Raw genomic sequence first — 23,874 nt, forward strand, 5'->3', positions numbered from 1 at the left:
TTTAAAACTTAAAAAAAAAAATTAAACTGAAAAAAGAGAAAGCCCAAAAAACGTGTGCTTTCACCTTTGTTTTTTTTCCCTTTCCTCTTGGATTTGCTCGTCGCTGAGCTGCCGGCTGCTGACGTCGACCATGGTGCCGTCGTCTTCACGGCAAGTTTACGCTTGCGCCAACCTATTCGCCACACATGTGTACCCGTCTGCGTATCCTGCTGCGTTCCGGCCAGCGCTTGTGCGTACATATAGGCTGCGCCTACGCCTGGCCACAGAGCCACGTGGCCTGGGCGGTCGCCTTGCGTGGCGTGGGCGCCGGCTTGGGCTGGCTACGCAGGCCTGAGCCGTCTGCATACAGTCCTAGGCGCCTGATCGACTACCCGCCTGCAACACGTCAACTAGCACGTGTCCCCAGCACTCGGCCAATCAACGCGAATCTGCAATCCAGTACTTCTCTCGCTCTCGCTCTCAAACGTTCAACGAAAAGCAACATGCTTTTTTTTCTTTTTTCTCTCTTCTGTTACTCCGTACGAAGCTTGGCATGGCAGGAAGCCTTCTATTGGTCACTTACGTGTCTTTGGTTGCTTGGCCTATGCTTTAGTGCTTGTGCAACAACGTAGAAAATTGGATGATAAGGTTGTCAAATGCATTTTTGTTGGTTACAGTGCTGAGAGCAAGGGTTATAGATTGTATCATCCGCAGTCAAAGCGTATCTTGATTAGTCGAGATGTTGTTTTTGTGGAAGATGCTGTGCAGCCTTTGTTATCATGTACAAAAGAGACAGGTGTGAGCTCACGGGATGTATTTGATACGTTGTTGTCTCTGTTTACAGGTGGGAATTTAAATGTAAGTCTTAATGAGGCAAATATTCAGCTTATGCAGATTTCAAACGACATTATAGATCAGCCTATTTTTGATGCAGATTTACAGGATGTAATTTATGAGGATAGGACTGAAAATGAGCAGGCTAGAGGTATGCCCAAATGGCTGGTGCAACCTTGCGTGATAGTAAAATTGTTGTACCTATGTCTAGTCGTACTTGTTCAGGTTTTCAGCATGTCTCTTATGCATCAGATTGTTATGCTTTGGCTGTGTCTAGTATGTGTGAAGAGGAAGAACCTCTTTCATTTGATGAGGCACCAAAATCAGAAAATTGGTTGGCTGCAATGCAAAGTGAATATGATGCTATAATGAAGAATGGTACATGGTCTTTGTGTGATTTGCCTATTGGTAAAAAGGCCATTGGATGTAAGTGGGTTTTTAAGTCGAAACGAAAGCCAGATGGCAGTGTTGATTGCTATAAGGCTAGACTTGTTGCAAAGGGTTATGCTCAAGAAAAGGGCATTGATTTTGATGAGACCTTTGCTCCCACTTGTCGTATGACTACCATTCGTAGCATTTGTGCATTGGCAGCTCATAATGGTTGGAATGTACATCAGTTGGACATAAAGACTACGTTCTTGAAAGGAGATTTGCATGAGGAGGTGTATGTATCGCAGCCTCGTGGTTTTGTTCAAAGAGGGCAGGAAAACAAAGTGTGTAAGTTGAAAAAGGTTTTGTATGGTTTAAAGCAAGCTCCACGAGCTTGGTATGAAAAGATACATGCATATTTGACGGCACATGGTTTTCAGAATAGTCCAACAGAAAGCACTTTGTATGTTAAATGTGTGGATGATGAACATCTAATCATTGCTCTCTCTGTCGATGACATGCTGCTCACAGGACCAAATGAGAGTCATATTGTTGATTTTAAGGCTGATTTGAATGCCTCTTTTGAGAGGGCATTTGCATCATTATTTGGGGATACAATTTAAGCAGTGTGATGGAGGTATTGCTTTGTGTCAAACAAAGTATATTGAGACATTGTTGCGGAGATTTGGCCTTGAAGACTGCAAGCCTATTGGTACTCCAATGGAGACAGGTTTGAAGTTGAGTCTTCATGATGCTGGAGATCACTTTGATGTCACACTCTATCAGACAGGTGTTGGTTGTCTCATTTATGTATGCATTACGAGGCCGGACATTCAGTTTGCAGTCTCACAGGTGACCTGCAAAGTCTTCGACGATGCGAGAGCACATCAGCAAACTCCAGGCTCTTCAGTAGGAGATTCTTTAGGCTGGGAAGGAGATATCTTCAGAGGATATGGCTATCACTTTGTTGTCTCATCTTACCCCTCAATACTGAGCTTTCTATTCTTCTTTGATCACGAGTGGGAGGCTCAACACCATTACATGGGAGGAGCTTGTGCCGATGGTTTTGGACCAGGAAGAGTGATTTATGAACCCTCCACAGGGCAGAGGTTTTGCGGCTTTGATTGGCCAGCGGTTGAAAGGCCGCAACAACAACAACAACAACAAGGGCAAAGGGAAGTATTCACCGGCAAAGTCTTTAGAGAAGAAGCCCAACTCAGAGGGTGATGCTTTGAGCGGACGTGTAACCATTGTGGCCAGAAGGGTCACTACTGGAGGAGATGTCCTTAGCGGAGCATCGAAAAAGGTGCCGATTCCTCAGTTGCAGCTGTAAAGATTCCAACTTTTGTGCACTTGGAGATTATGGACACTGGAACTTCATCATCTTCGAGCAAGGAGGCAGTTGGTCTCACTGCTAGGGATACTTGGGAGTGGATTTTCGACAGTGGTGCTTCCAGGCACATGACTCCTTCTCGAGAGTTATTAGAGGATCTTCGAAGGCAAACATGTCACATCTTTATTGGTGACAAATCCACTATCCCGATTCACAGTGAGGGCAGGTTGGAGATTATTCCCGATGGCAGAGGGGGGAAGCATTCTCGACAGTGGTGCTTCCAGGCACATGACTCCTTCCCGAGAGTTATTAGAGGATCTTCGAAGGCAGACATGTCACATCTTTATTGGTGACAAATCCACTATCCCGATTCACAGTGAGGGCAGGTTGGAGATTATTTCCGATGGTAGAGGGGGGAAGCATTCCTCCCGGGTTCTTTATGTTTCATCTCTTGGATTTTATTTTTGTCAGTGCATGAGGTTTGCAAGACTGGCATGCGGGTGGAGTTTGATGAGCATTTTGTTGCTCTCCGGGACAAAGCAACATGCCAGGTTGTTTGGGAAGACAGAGTGGAGAATGGGATTTACAAACTCTCCGCACTCTCTTCTGTGAGGTACTTAGCTCTGTGTGGGAGAGATAATTAGGGTTAGAGATATACACAGAGAAGCAAGAGAGAGGGAGAGAGAGAGAGAGAGTTGTGGGGATAAGTCAACTCACCAAGATGTGTGTGTGACTCCCCTATCACACATGTATATTGCACTAGTACACATAGTGCACTTAGTACATTAAAAGTACTAAGTGTACTATGTACTATAACTTATGGGCTTGTACACACTATAAGGGTGGGCATAATGCCTTTACCCCAACAACCTCCCACTTAAAGGCAAAGTGCCCTTAAATGAAGGAAAAGAAAAATCAGCATGTACATGATAATATACAAGGCCATATCAAGGCTGAAACTGGCCTCATCCAATGCCCATCAAGTGTCTGCAATGAGCAAACCGCTCCGGAGGCAAACTCTTTGTAAACAGATCAGCCGGGTTGTCATCCGTATGAATCTTAACAAGCTGAATTTGCTTGTTCTCTATCACCTCTCTGATGAAGTGATACTTCACATCCACATGCTTCGTCTTTGCATGAAAGACAGGGTTCTTTGCCAATTGGATGGCACTCTGACTGTCACAATGCAACAATGGAATATCCCCTGTATAGTCCAAATCAACCACTAACCGAGATAGCCATAATGCCTCCTTGCAAGCCTTTGTGGCTGCAATATACTCGGCCTCTGTAGTAGATAAGGCAGTGCACTTCTGCATCCTGGATATCTATGACACAGCACCTCCTGTGAATGTAAACACATAACCGGTAGTAGACTTCCGGTTATCTGGATGACCGGCATAATCCGAATCCTGTAACCATGCACTAATGCATCCTGTTTGCCAAAGCAAATGCACATATCCTGTGTGCCCTTCAGGTATCTCATGACACCTTTCACTGCTTCCCAATGCTTCTTGCCAGGGTTGGCCATGTATCTAGAAACCACTCCCACTGCAAATGCAATGTCCGGCCTAGTAGCAACCATGGCATACATGAGACTGCCACAAGCTGAAGCATACGGAATCTTGGCCATATCAGCCCTGCCACTATCTGACTGTGGGCTGTCCATAGCACTGAGTTTCACATATGGAGGCAAAGGAGTACTAGTCTTCTTCCCCCCGTCCATATTGAACCTCCGCAAAACTTTGCCAATGTATTCCTTCTGAGACAAATACAACACATGCTGATTTCTGTCCCGAAGTATCCGCATACCCAAAATGTGATTTGCATCACCCAAATCCTTTATATCAAAGGTTTCATGCAGCCTCTTCTTCAAGGCATCCATCTCTTTACGAGATTTCCCGGCAATCAACATATCATCAACATACAAGATGAGGATCAATAGACTGCCATCCAAAGCTTTCTTGGTGTACAAGCAGTGATCTATGTCACTTCTCCTGAATTTCTGGGATTTCATGAATGTATCAAATTTATGATACCATTCCCTTGGTGCCTGTTTGAGCCCATAAAGACTCTTTTTCAGCTTGCATACAAGCTTCTCCTTTCCACTTACTGCATAACCCTCTGGCTGTTGCATATATATCTCCTCATGGAGATCACCGTGAAGAAAAGCAGTCTTCACATCCATCTGAATCAAGTCCAGATCATCATGTGCAACCAAAGCCAACACAGCTCTAAGTGTGGTCATTTTGACCACTGGAGAGAAGATCTCCTCAAAGTCCACACCATATTCCTGCTTGAAGCCCTTAGCCACTAACCTGGCTTTGTATCTTGGCTTTGCATCTGGTGCAACTTTGAGCCTGTAAACCCACTTGCATGGCAAAACCTTCTTGCCTGCAGGCAAATGCACCAACTTCCATGTTCCATTTTTGTGCAGAGAATCCATCTCTCACTTCATGGCACGCTCCCAAAGAGCCTTGTTTGCCCTCTGTAAAGCCTCCTAATAACATGAGGGCTCCCCACAGTAAGTGAGCATCAAGTAGTCAACCCCTGGAACAAACCTGTCAGGGGCTCTGGAGGGTCTAGTGGACCTCCGTACCCAATGACCATCATTTTGCAGGTTGCTGTCCAGCCTGCATATCACCCATTGGTGGCCCTCTGTAAAGCCTCCTTATAACATGAGGGCTCCCCACAGTCAGTGAGCATCAAGTAGTCAACCCCTGGAACAAACCTGTCAGGGGCTCTGGAGGGTCTAGTGGACCTCCGTACCCAATGACCATCATTTTGCAGGTTGCTGTCCAGCCTGCATATCACCCATTGGTGGCTCCTGTTCCATGCCATAAGGCTGAAAAATCATGCCCGGTATCTCCTCTAACTGTGGTATATCCATAGGGATATCTTCTACCATGTCTGGCTGTCCATTTGGACCATTTTCAGCACCATTTAAGGGCTGGTTTTGCTGCTGTAATGGCTGATTTACAGCCCTTGGTTGTTGTCCATGATGTCCATCATCATCAAAGATGACTCTGCCAGGCTCTTGTTGCCTTGCAGGCTCCTTATACATGCATGTTTCATCAAAAATGACATCATTGCTGCGTATAATCTTTCTATTCACGGGATCCCAAAGTCTATACCCCATTTCACCTCTGTCACCATATCCTAGGAATATGCATTTGTGAGACTTAGGATCAAGTTTGGTGCGCATTTCCCTGCGTATGTGCACGTACGCAACGCAACCAAACACTCTCAAGTGCTTGTATGACGGAGGCTTCCCTGTCCATACTTCTTCTGGCACTTTTCCACCAAGCCTCGTGTTAGGTGACCTGTTTATAAGGTGAACGGCTGTCATAACAGCTTCAGCCCAAAAACCATGAGGTAATGCAGCATGTGACAACATAGAACGGACCTTCTCCTGAATGGTCCTGTTCATCCTCTCTGCTGTCCCGTTTTGTGGAGGATCATAAGGAGTAGAGAGCTCCCTCTTGATGCCTTTAGCATCACAAAAGTCCTGAAACTGTTTGGACATATACTCTCCACCATTGTCGGAACGCAAAGCCTTCAGTGTTTTGCCAGTTTGATTCTCAACAAGAGCAACAAACTTCTGAAACACTGAGAATGTATCACTCTTCAAACGAAGAGGATAAACCCACACCTTACGTGTGGCATCATCAATAAATGACACAAAATATTTCGCCCCTCCCAAAGAAAGCTGAGGCATCTCACATACATCTGTATGCACAAGCTCTAACTGAGCATCTTTCTGTCCAAGAGCTTTCTTGTGGGGGCACTGCAGTTGCCTGCCATATATACAATGCTCACAAAACTGAAAACTTGAAAACTTTAGAGAAGGCAAGTAACCCAAACGAGACAATTGCTCCATTCCTTTGACACTCATGTGTTCCAACCGGCTATGCCACATAGAGATTTCCGGCAGCTCGGTTGCATTTACATTAGCATGGTGACAAACACCTGCATGCATAAAGTAAAGAGTGTCCACCTTAGAGCCTCTGGCAACAACCAGTGAGCCCTTACTGATTTTCCACTTTCCACGACCAAATGTGGTAACATAATCAGCATCATCAAGCTGTCCAGTAGAAAGCAGATTCTTCTTGATCTCAGGCACATGCCTGACATCATGGAGCATAAGCTGTGAGCCATCTGAAAACACAAGCCTCACATCACCTCTGCCAAGAATCTTGCATGCATGGTTATCACCCAAATAAACCACTCCTTCATTGCCAACAGTATACCTGACAAACAAGTCTCTGCAGCCTGTGACATGAAAGGAGGCACCTGAATCAATGATCCATGAGTGCATACCATGACCACCTGTAAGAAGTGAATGGGCATCAAGTGAAGACGTAAATAGGACCTCATCCTCACTGCCACCTCCATGTGACACATTGATTTCTTCAATCTTGACTCCACTTTTGTCCTTTGGCTTTACATCTTTGGCTTCATCTTTCTCTTTGTCTTTGCCTTTTCCCTTTTCCTTTTGATCATTTTTCCATTTGTAGCATTGCTTTTTAATGTGTCCCTTCTTGCCACAATAATGGCATTCCAAATCCTTTTTGGAGCGAGACTTGCTCCTTCCCCTTTCTTGGCTTTTTCCCCTTTGCTGGGATCTCCCACGTGCATTCATTGCATTGGACTTTCCAACAGAGTTGTTTTTCCTGTTCATCTCTTCTTGAAGAAGAGCACCCTCAACATCTGCATATGACAGCATAGCATGCGAATTGCTAGTGGCTGTCGTGAATGTGTCCCAACTCTCTGGCAAAGTGCATAACAGAAAAGTGGCTTTGAACTCATCGTCCATTGCCAACTTTTGATTAATGACCTGGCTGACAATACCATTAAACTCATTTAGATGGGCTGCCATAGACGCCCCTTCCTTCATTTGAAGACCTATGAGTTTCTTCAACCAATACACTTTGCTTGAGGCACTTTGTTGGGCATACAAGTCTTGCAATCTCTGCCACATTCCCCAAGCTGTCTTCTCTTCACGAATGCTGAAAAGTAAAGAGTCTGACACAGATAACATGATAGTAGATCTTGCCAGCTCATCCATATCTTCCCACTCTTCAGCAGTAAGAGAAGCGGGCATTACACCCCTTTCTTTGATAGGCTTGTGCTGCTTCTTCTGGAGCAACACATTGTAGCACTGGGTTTGCCAAATATCATAATTATGTGAGCCTTCAAGCTTCTTGATGTGAAGCAATGAAGAGCTCTCACCTGTGGTTGCCATAGCAATATGCAACCTGTCAATGCCTGACTCCCTGCAAAATGTGCAAACATTGCACCAAAAGCACACAAAGTGCTCACAGTTGTTCTCCCAAGCTTTATCTCCCACTGCGGAAGCAAAAAATGCAACTTTTCTCCCACTGTATGTGATGAAACCACCAAAATCTGGTTGCTGCAGATTTAGGACAGCACCTTAAATGTGCTCTGTTGCACTTCCAAAGTACTGTACAACAGTACTAAGTGCTCACCAATGATGCACCAAACCTGTACCGGCAAGTACGGCAGCTGAAATTGAACCTTTTCCTCACTCAAATCAGTGTACAGCCATGCCAAAACTTGCACAAAGCTGTGCCAAATCTGTACCAGCAGGTACAGTAGCAATAAATGCTATCCTGGCTGTCCAAATGAGTGAAAATCAGACTTTTACAGTCCCGAACACTGCATACAACAGTCTCGAACAGAAATTGGGCAAAAGCCCCTTGACTGCAAGCTGATTTTTGAGGATTCAAGACATAAATGTCTTGCGTGCTGCTTTGCCAAGCTTAATGAGCATAAAATCTTGAAAAGCCCCTTGATTTAAGATCAATTGCTGATCATACATGGTGCATTGACGCACATGAAGGCATCCAGAGTCTTCACGATGCTTTCCCCTGGCCACATATACATCCAATACATGAAAGCCCCTTGATTTACAGGCACATTGAGTGCTTGTCGGGCATCAACACGTTGCCCAAAGCATCAACTGCGAGTGCCTGCATGCAAATCAACCAAATCGGCACAAAAGCCCCTTGATTTGCACTGCAATTTGTTGCAAATTTTGCAAATCAATACAATCGGCACAAAAGCCCCTTGATTTGCACTGCAATTTTGCCCAAATGTGCGATTTCTCACATCATACAGCATGTATGAGTGCTTAATTGCACAATTACATCAAAAGCCCCAAATTTCGACATCCAATTTCGTGCAAATTGATCCTGATTGTGACCAATGTCACCCAATTTTGCCAATTTTGCTCAGAAATTGAGCAATTCGGCACCTGTTTCTGCTCAATTGATGATTGTACCTGCTCAATTGCAAATCCCAAAAAAAAATTTGAAGCAAGATACCTTGTAATTTTTGATTTTTTTTTTTGTTGCAGGAAAGGGGGTGGTGCTGCTGCAAAAATTGTGATGCTGTTGCAGAAGGGGGGTGATGAAGCTTCTGTAGGTGATGTACGGTTGGCTGGCTCTGTTGCTGCCCACCCAGATTGAAATAGTCCGCCAGCTTTAGGGGCGTATCCAGGTTCACGTACGACATGCTGTTGGCTGGTTCGCGTGTTGTTCTGGTTAGCAGCCAGTTAAGCCTCCACACCTGCTTCACCTAGCGCCAGTCTACGCCTTCGCTCCACGCTCAGTTGCCTACGTCCAGCGATAGCGGCCAGCACTTGTTGTATTGACGCCCGATTGTTTTACGCCGTCAAACGCCCAGCGTAACACGCTTTTTGGACCAACGCCTCAACGCCACGTGCTCGTTGCTGTGTTTGCCTGGGCTCGTGTGTTCGCCTTCAATCGCCTGTGTTCGCTCGCTGCTCACGCTGAAGGGCCAACGCTGCCTTCGCCTAGTGGCCAGGCGCCTGTTGCAAGCTGCTCACGCTGTAGGGCTTGCTGCGAGCGTTGATGCCCTGCACTATCTCTTCAGTGCTGTGCGCTGCCCAGCGCTCTCTGCCACAGCTGTAGTATGACAGCAACAAAACAAGGGCCGAGTGCATGGAACAGTACGACTCACCTAATGAGGGTGACAGCCAGCTACAGTACAGCTCGTTCAGCTATCAAGGAGAAGAGGGAAGAGGGAGGGATCACTAAGCTCTGATACCAGTTGTGTGGGAGAGATAATTAGGGTTAGAGATATACACAGAGAAGCAAGGGAGAGGGAGAGAGAGAGAGAGTTGTGGGGATAAGTCAACTCACCAAGATGTGTGTGTGACTCCCCTATCACACATGTATATTGCACTAGTACACATAGTGCACTTAGTACATTAAAAGTACTAAGTGTACTATGTACTATAACTTATGGGCTTGTACACACTATAAGGGTGGGCATAATGCCTTTACCCCAACAAGCTCGGTGATTTGTGGCATTTTCGTTTTGGCCACTTGAATGTGGATGCGATGGGCGGGCTTTCCGGGTCCAGATGGTGGATGGCTTGCCAGATGTTGGGAGCAAGCAGGGACATTGCAATTCTTGCATTTGTGGAAAGTAGCATAGGGAGTCTTTTCCGAAGCAGGCTGCTAGGCGGGCTTTTCTTTTCCAGAAGGACCAAGCCTTTGCTCGGTTCAAGGATTGCCATGTTATGGTGGAAAAGGAGTCTGGATTGCAGGTGAAGATTGTTCGGGCTAACAAAGGAGGAGACTTTTCTCCTAATGCTTTTGTGCGGTTTTGTGCGAAGCATGGCATCAAGTGGGAGCTGGCCAATATAGGATCACCTTTAGAGAATGGAGTGGTTGAGCGTAAGAATAGGGCTGTGGTGGAGATGGTGAGGATGATGTTGGAGCATCGAGATCTTCCTCGTCCACTTTGGGGAGAGGCTGTGGCTACGGTTGTCTATACCCTCAACCGATCTCTGACGACTTCAGTACCTAAGATGACTCCATTTGAGGCTTATTTTGGCTGGAAACCAGATGTCTCCCATTTTTGTGTTTTTGGGAGTGATGTCTATATTCACATACCAAAGAAGTAGAGGGGGAAGCTTGACTCAAAGTCCCAGAAGCTTGTTTTCGTGGGATATAACTCTCTTTCCAAAGGCTACAAGTTATACGACCTAGAGCGGAACGAGGTTGCTAACAAAGAGTGGAACGAGGTTGTTGTTAGCAGAGATGATGTGTTTGATGAGCATGTTCCAGCTTCCATTGTTGAGGAGCCACCACTTCTCGGAGAACCAAATGAGTATGAGGATGATTCCTAGGCTATTATTCTAGCTAGCCAACCTCAGTCAGTTGTAGAGGTTGAGCCCGAGGTTGGAGATGAGGTCCAGCAACAACAGGAGGCTCCACAGAGGATGGACCTCGAAGATTGCACAGAGCTCGTGATAAAAGTCAATCAGTGGAGCTGTCATGTGAACTATGCATTGATGTCTCATATCATTCGGAGACAAAGAGCCTACCACAATTAAGGAAGCTCTTTCCTAGGAGACTTGGACCAAGTATACGTGTGATGGGTCCATGGACAAGCACAAGGCCAGACTTGTGGCCAAGGGCTATGCTCAACGGCCTGTCATCGACTATGAGGACACCTTTGCACCGACAGTTAGGATGACTACGATTTGGACAGTTCTTGCCCTTGCCTCTTCTCAGTAGTGGCCGGTGTATGAGATGGATGTAAAATCTATGCTCCTGAATGGTGACTCACTGGAGGAGGTGTATGTGTATGTTGAGCTATCTCCAGGCTTTGAGGTTCCGGGATCAAAAGGTAAGGTTTATAGGTTACGGAAGGCCTTGTATGGTCTTAAACACGCTCCCAGGGCTTGGAATCAGAAGATTGATTCTCTCTTAAAAAGGGTTTCTAGAGATCAGTTGTAGATCCGAACTTGTATCTCTTTCGGGAACGCGGTATGGTCACCTTGATTATCCTCTATGCGGATGATCTTATTCTCACTATCGATCATGTGGAGCACATAGCTGTGACGAAGGCTGCCTTGTCAAAGGAGTTTGAGATGACGTACTTAGGCTTATTTCATTTCTTTTTGGGATTGGAGATTTGGTAGATCCAGAGGGGGTTCTTTGTTTCTCAGCAGCAGTATGTTTATGAGTTACTGGAGGTCTTTGGGATGGAGAACTGCAAGCCTATTTCATCTCCGATGGACCTGAATACTAAACTAACAGTACATGATCCTTGTGAGCAGGTTGATGCCTCTTTGTATCGGAAGCTTGTTGGTTCATTGATTTGGTTGTTGAACACCAAATTGGACTTGAGTTTTCTAGTGGGGCTTTTGAGCTCATTTATGCAGACACCTTTGAAGACTCATTGGGACGCATGATTGTGGATCTTGCAGTATCTATAGGGTACGAAGGATCTTGGACTCTTCTATGCACAATGACACCCGGTTTGCGCACCGCCCAGGCGGTCCAGTTCGATACGAACGGTTTTGTTCGATTTAGGCGGTTCGGTTCCGGTTCAGTCGAATCCAAGCGACTGTTTTTTTCGATCGTTTTTTTGGCCGTTTTTTAGACCATTTTTCTCACCGTTTCTTAGGCATTTTGGGGACTATTTGAGGCTTAAGCCTTCGGTCCTTTGCAATGTGCATGATGCATCATGCATCCTATATAATGGCCCCTCCCCCAACCCCATCCTCACAAGTGCTTATTACTCAACCCTCCCCTCACAAATGCTCATTGCTCAAGATCAATCCTCTCCCTCGAGCTTTCCTTCAAGGCTCAAGCCTCTCTCCCCTCTAGGCTCTCTCAAGCATCTCCCTTTTCCTCAAGCCTCCCCCTCCCTCTCCCACTCCCTCTCTCTCCCTCTTCCTCAAGTCTCTCCCTCTCTCTCCCTCTTCCTAAATTTCTATGTTTTGGGTAAGTTGTTACTTCTCTAAGTTTTGCATCTATGTGTATGTGTATAACAATATATATTTATTATTTATATTTTTAAGTATTTTTTAAATGGATCGTACCTCCATCGTATTTTATTTTCAAAATTTAGCGGTGCATTCCAAGACCGTATTTGAACGTACCGTACCGAATCGAACTTTTCGTACCTGAAGCTAGTACTTGAGAAGGCTGTAGGTGGCTGAGGTTTGGTAGGCAAGGTGGCCAAGAGACAAGCCTAAGGGCAACCAAGATTGGCCACCCTAGGCGACTATTGTGCACAACTAGGCCCACTAGGTGATTGTTGCGCGCACTTCGTACCAAAAAACTTCTCAATGGATGGTGCAGACATCGTGATAAGGTTTACCCCTTAAATGAGTAGTACCTTTATGCAAGCATGGGCTCAGGCTCCATGCACAATAGGCAGCTCAAAGAAGGTGGCTGTAGATCAGGCTTTAGAAGTGGTGGCGGCAAACTCAGAGATGGTGAGTGTAGCTATAGAAATAGGCGGCTGTAAGATGATAGTAGGTTGGTAGTGATCTCAGGGATTGGGCGGCAGGTGAATCTCTCAGCACTAGCACCACCGCCGACGGGCTGGGCAACGGTGGTGTGCCCTAGTTTGGCGGTAGAAACTGGTGGCAACGGTGGTTCGCAGCTCTGGGCGGTGACGTTGAGGCGGAACTACTAGTCTAGCTTTGATACCACTTGTAGGCCCACGTTTGGTTGAGCTGAAGCAGTTGTTATGGAGGCTTGAAGATATCCATGGTGGTGTGTGTGTAGAAGAGAGAGAGTGAGAGAAAGATGTAACAAACTCAACAAGACAGAGGCAACGATGGTTCGCGGCTTTGGGCGGTGACGTTGAGGCGGAACTGCTAGTCTAGCTTTGATACCACTTGTAGGCCCATGTTTGGTTGAGCTGAAGCAGTTGTTATGGAGGCTTGAAGATATCCATGGTGGTGTGTGTGTAGAAGAGAGAGAGTGAGAGAAAGATGTAACAAACTCAACAAGAGAGAGAGTGATTGCATGACTCAATGATGCTGTTGATTGATTGTAAAGTTTACATTAAGTACATGCTTTTATAGGCAAAAAAGCCTTTTTTTTTTTCCGAGAAAAGATCCTTTCACATTAGTTATATAAAAACGCCCGTAGGGCTACAAAAGATCTCTCCTGCTCCTAAGAGAGAGAAGAGCAGCGGATACATAATGGCAGCCCGGGAGACTCTCCCTAGGTGCTGCAAAATACAAGCATCAGTATAAAGAACTGAGCGGCTAAATCATACAATAGGGGGGGGAAAGAGCCAAACAGGTGGCCTGTAGTGCCAACGGGGGAATCCCGTGTGTAAGGTGTAGAACGGGCCACAGCGCCAAGTGGTGTGAAAGGCCTGGCGCCGTAAGATCGCCTCATCCGAGTCTCCCCGGATGCGGTCATACTGTCCTCGCAGGGTGTGGATCAACTCCTGCCAAATCCCCCGTACAGTCTCTGCTGGTGGCTCCAATCTCCCCTCAAAGGCCGTAAAGCACCGGGCCCTCCAGGTGAACCAGATGGTGAGGCTGCTGAGGAGCTCCCATCGTAAATCCCTCTCCTGTGTCCAGCTGGCGGACGAGAAATCCGGTGCCGGAACCAGGCGAGGTTGGCCCCTAATAAATCTGATGGCCTGACTGTCCTGCTCCATCTCATAGCCCATAGCAGGCCCTGACGAAGTCGACCAAGCAGCGGCACCCCACGTAAACACACCCTCTGGAGAGAGGGGGGCCAGAATACGCAGCATCCGCAGCCAAATCTGCTGTGCCTGAGGGCAGTCCCAAAGGCAATGTCTCTGTGTCTCCATATGGTGGCCGCATCGGACGCAGGTCGCCGGAAGACCGCTGTAAACAAGCCAAGTGCCAACTGCTGAGCCCCTGTGGGCGACCAGCCACCACTGAAAAGCCGAGATCCTGCGGGCCTGCCGACTAGCCCAGAGCCGAGCCCAGAAATCCTCCAGGAACTCCTGTGAGAGTCCCTGCAATCGCCAATGCCCCGCTGCCGCTGGAGAAACCGTCCTCCTCGCCGTCAAAATATGCCGTCCCAGCCGAACAGTATACTGGAAAAAGGTGATCTCTGTGGCCTCAAGGGATGCATAAGGATCATGCCACTCGTACTCCCCGGGGTCCCACTGTAGCCGGGCCAAGGGGCGCGCTGCATATGCCCATATGTGCCAATCCGAGAGCACATCAGCAGGGTCGGGGTCAATATGCCACTTCCGAGAAGCGGCAGCCACTACCCGAATCCTCTGAAAGGTGCACTCTGCAACCAAAGGCGACTCCACCTCCACTCTCTGGAGTCTGCCCTCATCCTGAATCTCATAGTAGAGGCATCTGCCATCCTCAGTGCTAGCTCTGACAGCAATCAGGATCTCCAACTGTGTAAAGGCTCCCATCCACCGTGGGGCCACTGGCTCGAGAGGTGTGAACCACTCCTCTGTGAGTGCCTCCTGTATATCATCCCTCATAATCAACCCCCCTCTGAAGTGACTCAGCCTCTCCACCTGGATCTCCTCTGGTAGACTGCAAAAAGCCTGCCAGTCTCCAAAACTACGAGCTGGGCCTGCCGCTAAAGGTCCCCAGGCTAGACGAGGCCGAGAACCCAGCATATGACCCTGCTCCGTACGAACCGCTGGGCTCCAGATGAGCGGCTGCCTGGCCCACTCCTCAACACAAGAAGGAGGTCGCTGAGAGAGCCCCGGTCTCAGCAGCTCCCAAGCTCTCAGGATACTCAAAGCAAATCTGTCCTCCCATCCTCTACTGAGGCCTGTCCTCCTCATCTCTATGAAGATCTAGCGAATCTCTGGTGCCCAAGCACCCCCTGCAGGGGACGCCCGAGCCTGCAGTCGCTGCAAGAGGAGCTCTTTCCAAGGCTCAGCGCCTGGAAGCAACCCCCGAACAATAAGCTTCCCCAATAAGGCTCTACTCTGATCGACTGGATCTATAATGCCCAAACCGCCCTGAGCCAGCGGAAGTGTAATAACTGCCCATGCAACCTTTGCCCGAGCTGGCTGTCCGTCCCGCCCAGACCACAGAAAGTTCCTGATCAGCCTCTGTACCTGGCTGATGCAAGAGCTCGAAAAAATCCAGCAAGACGTAATGTACCACATGGTCGCTAACAGCACCTGATTTGCCACCACCACCCTCCCAGCCAAGGATAGTCGAGCTGTACTCCAATACAATAGCTTCTTCCGAATGCTCAGAAGAAGCGGGGCAATCTGCTGCTCAGGTGACAAATCGAGGCCAATCTGGCATCCCAAATACCGCACTGCTGTGCCTGGAGGAATCCATCTAAAACCGGGGTCCGGGCTCCATGCCGGAGTGGGAGCACTACTGATCCAAAAGGCCACTGTCTTGCGCCAATTGATCAATGCTCCCGAAGCTGCACTAAAAACCTGGAGCGACTGCTCAGCCCGAATAAGATTGGCCTCTTGGCCATGCAAAAATAAGCCCGTGTCGTCTGCAAACTCAGCATCAAGCAAATCCTCCCCCCGGACTGGGAGCTGAAGTCCTCTCAAACCAACCTCCTCTGCCGTCAAATACATACTCATAGCCTCCGCAAAGAAGAGAAAAAGGAAAGGGGCGAGAGGACACCCCTGACGGACTGATCTGGTCAGCTCAAAACTCGGCCCCCGTCCTCCTGCAATCAGCACCTGGCTGCGAGCTGTGGAATACAGAGCTGCCACCCCTCTGATCCATCCTGGCTCAAAGCCCAGGCGAAGCATCGTGCCCTCTAAGAATCCCCAATCAACTCTATCGTATGCCTTCTCAAAATCGAGAAGCATCACGACCAAGTCCTCTCCAAGAAATCTAGCTCGGGCCGTCGCCTCCCAGAAAGTAAAGATGTTGTCAAGGATACTGCGCTCCTTGACAAATCCTGTCTGAGTAGCATGAATCAACTCCCCCAAGAAGGGCTGGATCCTCAAACTCAAGGCCTTTGCTAAGACCTTGTAGACAGTATTGAGGATCGTAATAGGCCTCCAATGCCGAATGTCATCTGATACTCCCTCCCCCTTAGGGATAAGATAGATCAAGCCCTCTGAAAAGCTCTGCGGCATCACCCCAGTGTCCAAAACATGCTGAAAGCCCCTGCGGAGGCCTGGCCCCAAAAGGTCCCAATAGCGCATAAAAAAGGCCGGCGTCAGTCCGTCCTCCCCTGGGCAACTATGTCGCGGCAGGACCCTCAAGGCCTCGGCAAGCTCAATCTCTGACAGAGGCGCACCTAGAACTGTACGCATATGGTCTGTGACCCTCCTCTGCACATGGGCCCACACAGTCTGTCTGCAAACATCTCGATCCTCAGTGGCAGGCTCCGTTGAAAGCAGGTCACTATAAAATGCAGTGGCAATGGCTCTGATCTCCCCGAGCTCAGTAGCTACCTATCCATCCGGTCTACCAAGCTGGCGGACTCCTGCTCGCGCATGACGGGGTCGAGTGATCTCAAAAAACTCCCCAGTCTATCACCAAGCTGCGTCCACTGAGAGGCCTGACGACGATAGTAAAACTCATGTCTCTGCTCCTCTACCTCTCTAACCTCCTGGCGTGCCTGGCTCAGCTGGGACGCCACCCACTCACATGCAGGCTGCTGCTCTTGAAGGCGTTGTAGCGAAGCAAGGCTGCGTCTCAGCCGTTGCTCCCGCTCGCGAATCTCTCCCAGTCGTGTCATAGTTGCAGCGTGCAGAAAAGAGCTAAGATCAATGAGTCCCTGGGCACACTGGCCCGCTGCATCCTGGTCAGAGCACTGACTATCATGCCAGATGCTCTCAATGTCCTCAGCGAGACTGGGATCTGCAAGTACCCTCTCTGGGAGCCTCAACTGCAAGCTGGGCTCCCGTGTCCCCTCCTCCAATGTCAATATAACTGGCGCATGATCTGAAAATGAGGTGCCAGCGAGAATGCCGACGGAGCCCCCTCGCTCCCCTAACCAGTCGCCCACATAAAAGCGATCAATCCGTGATAGATTAGTCCCTCCCTGCCGGCGATCCGACCGAGAGAAACTAAGACTGTCCTGAGACCAGGAGAAAGCCCCATGCTGCCATGCATCAGTGATCCTCAGTGACATGCAAAATCGGTCCCAAGCTGCAAGCTCCGTGCCGTGCACTGTAACATGACTGCCTCCCACCCTATCTGCCGGGTCCTCAAGCATGTTGAAGTCTCCCCCAACACACCAATGTGCGGCCTCTGGCAATGCATCTGTAACCTGAGTCCAGAACTCTGCTCTGGCACTAGCATGATTGGGCGCATAGATGTTGAGAACACCCAATAGCTCATCATGCATCCTCAGAATGACATACTGTGCTCTACCAGGCACAATGATCCCTCGATCCACAATGGCCTGCCGCCATGCATCTGCAATAACCATGCATACTCCTCCGTGTCCACCCAAAGGACCAAACCCTGCAGACCAAAAAGTGTCCCATCTACCAGGCATCACCGAACCATATCTCCGGATCCTGCTCTCACCCAAGTGGTGCTCCTGCATCATCAAAATGTCAATGCTGCCACCAACCAGGCATCTCTGAAGCTCCTGCCTCAAGCAACCTCGATAGCGTATAAAGTGTGCTCCGCCAAGGCCTTGTACATTCCATGAGATGATCCTCATGGATGCCCTGCTGAGGTGGATGCTGTCTCAGCCGTACGTCGGGCCTTCGCAAGCGGCTTGGATGGAGAGTAGTCCCCATCCGAACGGCTGCGAATCTGCCCACCCGGTGTACTGCAAGAATCCCGGATCAGGCGCCAGTGGCTGTGGCCCATGGCGACTGCCTCCTGCTCTGACAGAGAAACCTCGTGTATACTCACATATCCAGGGTCGCGTGCCAAGTCTGCCACTATGCGCACGACCAAGTGCCGAATCCCTGAGGTATCCACACTCCCGGGATCCAAGAAAAAATGAGCCAACTCCCAAAGTCGGCCTATCACATCTGTCACCTCCAGATCGCTCATGTGGTGAGAAAACTCAACTGCCTGAGTCTTCAAAGTGCTGAGAGCGAGCTCAAGAGTCCACTCCCGATCACAAGGTCCACATAGAGGGAACGAGAAGGCCACTGCTGAGTCTAGTGCCTCCTCCCCGCGGGCCGGAGGTATCACTACATGAACTCGAATGGGTGCTGGCTCATGGGGGCCCTCTGCTCCAAAAAGCCGTGTGAAGGTATAATCAAAGGCCTCCGAGCGCTGTCTAATGCCAAGGCGACTCAGCCGACTGCGGATAGATGAAATCCGTGAGGCCCTAATCGGCATAGGTCTCCTCTGTGATGCTCGAGCGAGGTCAGTGCTCAGGGCTCTCCGGACTGCAGGTGAGCGCCAGGGAACTGCCAGGGTCTCCCGGGAAGGTGAGGCGGGCGGAGGGGGAGGAGGGGGAGGCGAGGAAGGTTGAGAGGGAGCCGCTGCCGAAACCGGAGCGGGGGCGGGAGGAGGCGATGGTGGAAGCGAGGCGGTGGGAGGGGACGGGGGTGGGGGGGGTGAAGGAGGGGGAGCTGGCATCTCCTGGTCCTCGGTCGCTGCAGGGGTCTCCTCCTGAAGGGGAGCAAAGCTGTTCCTCACGGGAACCCAGTGAGGCTGAGAGTGTGGCTGCTGCTGCAGCGGTCTCTGGGCATGCTGCTGTGGCTATCTCCCTCGACGGCGCCCCTGTCCAGGCTGCCACTCCAAGGTCTCTGTGGCCTGAGCAGGTGTCCCTGAGGCAGCCTGCCGAGCCGAATCTGTGGGCGGGCCATCAATAGCCTGCTGCTGTGGTGAGGGTCGAGGTCTCCTGCGAGGGCAGGCCTTGGCCAGATGACCGACCTGCTTGCAAATGAAGCACTGGTTCGGGAGCCCCGAAAACTCCACTCTCTGATCTATCCACCCCCCCCCTATCCTAGGTAGCTGTATGACCTTAGGAAGGGAGGAGATGTCAGACACCAACACTCTGACCGAAGGTAGCCCAGCTGCTTTGGCCACCACTGAAGCTGCTGAGGGGCTCGTCTCTAGTACCGAGCCCACCAGTGCTCCGAGCCTGGAGAGGAGCGGAAGATACTCCCGGCGGAGACCAGGGAAACAAACTGTAATATGGAAGAGGCGCTCTCCCTGCTCCGCCGCTGCTGGGTCAAATCCATGCTGCCAAGGTCTGAAGAAAGCCCGATTACCCCTGATGTCCAGAGGACTCATGGCAAGAACCTTGGCAACGCTCTGGGCTGCCTCGAACTCGATCTGATAATGGCCCCGGCCCAGGAGCTGTACATCCAGGATCTTGCCCACATCTGCAAGAAGGCGAGCCTGAAGAACTCCCCTCTGCTGGGGCGAGTGCCGACTATACGGCAGATGGTGGAGTGAGCCTGGAGGCGTTCCACCTCTGCGGTGAGGCTCGCTTCCTCTTCCGGCGAAAGAGAAAGCCTGATGGGGATGTCCTCGGGGGCGGGCGAGGGGGCTGCGGATGAGTCCCTCTGAGGCGAGGCGGGAGGAGTCTCCATCAGAGTCTGAAGCTCAGGCGAAGGCGAGGCGGAAGCGGAAAACCTGCAAGAAACGGGCTGCACACAAAGAGGCGGAAGACCGGATGAAAATGAAGAAAAAACAAAACCCCCTGGGGGTGAAAATCAGCACGAAAGAGGAGGGAGGGGGCGAAAAACGAAGGAGAAGCCCTGAGGGGGGGGGGGCGGCAACAACGCGAAAGGGAGGGGGGCGGGGCGCTGTTGAAGGGAGGCGGGCGCGAACAGGCGAAGAGGGGGGGGGGTGGGCGAACAGGCGAAGAGGGGGGGGGGTGGGCGAACAGACGAAGAGGCTAGGCGGGGGTGACCAGATGGCGAGGAGGGGGGAGGCGCAGCAGCGAGGAAGGAGGGGGCGCAACGGCGAGAAGAAGGGAGCGATGGCAGGCGGGGGGTGGAAGGAAGGGACGCGAGGGAGGGAATGCGAAGGGCACGCAGTGCAGGGTGGAGGCGGGAGCTTCCTATAGGCAAAAAAGCCTTATCTTAGGCACATCACATAAAGTTGTGCGGCTAAAGATACGACATCATTGCTTATCACACTCACACATGAAGCGCGGCTAAAACTACACCAGCTAGGTGTGAACATCCTTGGGCACCGTCTCGTGAACAAAATGCTCGACACTTAAATGTACTAGCCACAAATGCACAAGATAACTGAAAGATGCATTGCTGCATAAGACAAACTGCAAAAGGAAAGCACTGCACAATACACCACCACTGGGGCGGCAAACAGGCCGACCCCCCTTGAATACTGAAGTATATTATTGGAGTATTTAATCTGTGTTCAAAGTTCCAAGGGTTTTCCAGCCAGATAATCCAATGCAATGCAAATATGAAGACAAGCTACTCAAACAAAAGTGTGTCGGAGGAGGCTGTCGATGCAGGACTCGCCGAAAGAGTCAAAATAGCCTGGTCACCAGTCTCTGAGGGGTGGTTTTGTTGGGATTTGGAGCTTTATGTGTAAATCAGCCCTTTGCTAGTGTGTGTGAACAACCCCTTATTGTAAGTGTGCCTATGCCTTTCTCTTGTTCCTCTAGTACCTCTTCTTGAGAAAAATTTGCAGTCATTATGCCTTTTGGGTGCTGATGGTGAAAAAAAACAGGGTGGTTGGGAACACGGCCATGTTCCAAACAAAGAAATGTCTCTGAGTCGGTCCATACCATTTAGTGAGGCCTCATCCATAATCGTCAAGGCAGCTCCAGGGCTACGGAGGACTGACAGGCAGCTTTTGTATGTATTCTCAGCCGGGGACCTTCTTTGTGTGGTGGTACAAATGCGATTACTTCGTATGATGGGGCCAATTGTGGCTCATATGTATTCGAGAGCAGCTAGCCATGGATAGAGCGTAAGTTATTTGTTCTCTCAGATGATGTTTCTTTTTGCTAATTGGTCGGTCTCATTTTTTGAAAAAAAAAAGGTGAATAATCAGATTTCTAATATGGCCAACTTTGTTACAAGGGATTCTTATAAATGTCATTGAGGCTACTTAAGAATGCAGTGTTTCAGATTGAAGATGCCAAACAATGTTAATAGCATTTGGGATTTGACAGGATGATGGAGGTGGCGAGGTTCTGGAAAGAATTTATGAGCGGTTGGAGGCTATGGATGCAGCAACGGCAGAAAAGAGGGCAGCTGAAATCTTGCATGGGTTGGGTTTCACAAAAAGCATGCAAGGAAAGAAGACCCGTGATTTTTCTGGTGGTTGGCGAATGAGAATAGCACTAGCCAGAGCATTGTTTATGAATCCCACGATTTTACTTCTTGATGAGCCAACCAATCATTTAGGTAAGTAATGAAATGTTGAATGATCTGAGTATGGTTTATTTCCTTTTGGGAAAGGGGTGCTCGGTAGCGGGCTGAAATACGAGGGTTTAGGGTTTCTAACAATGATTTTTATGCAGATCTTGAAGCCTGTGTTTGGCTGGAAGAAATGCTTAAGAAATTTGATCGCATCCTTGTTGTTGTGTCCCATTCTCAAGATTTCCTCAATGGAGTCTGCACGAATATTATCCACATGCAAAACAAGTCACTCAAGTTTTACACGGGGAACTATGACCAATATGTGCAAACAAGAGGAGAACTGGAGGAGAATCAGATGAAGCAATACAAATGGGAACAAGAACAAATAGCAAACATGAAGGAGTATATTGCTAGGTTTGGGCATGGCTCTGCAAAGCTTGCTAGGCAAGCCCAGAGTAAAGAGAAGACCTTGGCAAAAATGGAAAGAGGGGGTCTCACAGAGAAGGTGGTCAGGGACAAGGTGCTTGTTTTTCATTTCACTGATGTCGGGAAGTTGCCTCCACCAGTTTTACAGTTTGTTGAGGTGGATTTTGGTTATACACCAGAAAATATTCTATACAAGAATGTCGATTTTGGAGTTGACTTGGATTCTCGCATAGCCTTGGTTGGGCCAAATGGAGCAGGTAAGAGTACACTGCTAAAGCTAATGACAGGTGAGTTGGTCCCTCTGGATGGCATGGTGAGACGTCACAACCATCTCCGGATTGCCCAATTTCACCAGCATTTGGCTGATAAATTGAATCTCGACATGCCTGCTCTACAGTATATGATGTCAGAGTATCCTGGTCTAGAAGAGGAAAAGATGCGTGCAGCAATTGGAAGGTTTGGGCTCACTGGGAAGGCTCAAATTATGCCCATGAATAATTTATCTGATGGCCAGAGGAGTAGAGTTATTTTTGCCTGGTTGGCATGGCGGTTACCTCATCTGCTGCTGCTTGATGAGCCCACCAATCATCTTGACATTGAGACTATAGATGCACTAGCTGATGCACTGAATGAATGGGATGGAGGGCTTGTGCTTGTGAGTCATGACTTCAGGCTCATCAATCAGGTGGCCAAGGAGATTTGGGTCTGTGAAAACCAGTCAGTTTCAAGGTGGGATGGTGACATCATGGACTTCAAACAGCACCTTAAGGCAAAAGCAGGCCTTTAAAAATATCATCACTTTTAAAAAGATCAAATTGTACTGCTGCATAGCAGTGCATACATAATTTATAAACCTGTCAAAATATTACTTTGAAACTGAGGCAACTATTTCCTTTCAAGTTACAGAGCTTTGTAACGCCGATGCCTCCCTCTGTAGGGACACTTCTTCATGGAAAAGAAAAGCTTACCCTTGCTTCTTGTGAGGTGGAGTAGATGGGCTTTCTAGATTGTATGATGATGGTATGCAGGTCTACGCATAGGAGTGAGTCAGACATACGCATGCTTCCTAGTGTGCAGCGTGTGCATATGCTCTTAGTGATTAAAGGTACTACATCTGTCGAGGTTGAAATGAGAGAAAATGCTGGTCTAAGTTGTAAGCATGTTGCAGGTTTTTAATCCTCTCAGTTGAAGTTGCCTTCCCTCCTATGTATGAAAGTTGGCATCAAAATCTTGGGTGTGGGAAAGAGCCTTCTAATTGGAAGTCAGTTTTTAAATAGACTTTCTAGGCTTTCAGAGAGGGTTGGCCTCAGGGACTTTCAAGTGAGCTTCGACTCAGGGACAAGGTCAAGGAACTTGTATCTGGAGTGAAGTGTTGAAACATGGTGCCGGCCTCTAATTTTGGTTGAAGTGTCATTTATTTGGGATCGCGAATCAAGGAGGGATTCAGTAGTAGTGGAGGTAGTAGTAAAAATTGATTATAATGATTGGATTTTCAATGCTAGTTTGTTAATCTAATTGTGTGAGCTTTCATTTCACCCTTCACCAATTGTTCTATCATGGTATGTTGTTTTTTTTTTCTCAATCTGCCAAAAAGTTTCTTGTTTATGGGTAGCAACACATGTTGAAATGAAATGCCAATGAGAAGCTTGTATAAGCCAAATTATGACGAATTGGACTTGATCCCATAGCACTTCCACATGGCCATGGACTTGTCAGTTGCAAGCAACCTTTACCATACATTTGTCTGTGTCTTATTAGCTCTTTTAAAAGTTGATGGTTTGTAGTTCTTGTAGTTCTTAAACGATGTAGGTTAACATGGTTTCACCTACTTGAGCTACCGTTAGAAGACATTTTGTCATCTGACTTGCTCGAACGGGCATTTATCTTTTGTAAAATGACATTGGATCTTATAAAGTGGCTTC

At 48.7% G+C, this 23,874-nt stretch overlaps 1 protein-coding gene across 1 annotated transcript in view; it reads left to right on the plus strand.

Annotated features, from left to right (window-relative positions):
* The window catches only part of LOC147607189 (ABC transporter F family member 1-like), a 34,971-nt gene extending 12,027 nt beyond the window's left edge, over nt 1-22,944 (plus strand). Inside the window, exons 5-6 of the mRNA XM_086790955.1 lie at nt 21,337-21,571; nt 21,688-22,944. Of these exons, the coding sequence (XP_086647081.1) occupies nt 21,337-21,571; nt 21,688-22,739 (1,287 nt within the window). The 3' untranslated portion in view covers nt 22,740-22,944. The remainder of the gene's footprint in view (nt 1-21,336; nt 21,572-21,687) is intronic.
* Nucleotides 22,945-23,874: the final 930 nt, after the last annotated feature.

The sequence above is a fragment of the Cibotium barometz genome, chromosome 56 (assembly GCF_041138505.1).
Source record: "Cibotium barometz isolate CiBa-2024 chromosome 56, ASM4113850v1, whole genome shotgun sequence".
In the NCBI taxonomy this organism is placed as follows: domain Eukaryota; kingdom Viridiplantae; phylum Streptophyta; class Polypodiopsida; order Cyatheales; family Cibotiaceae; genus Cibotium; species Cibotium barometz.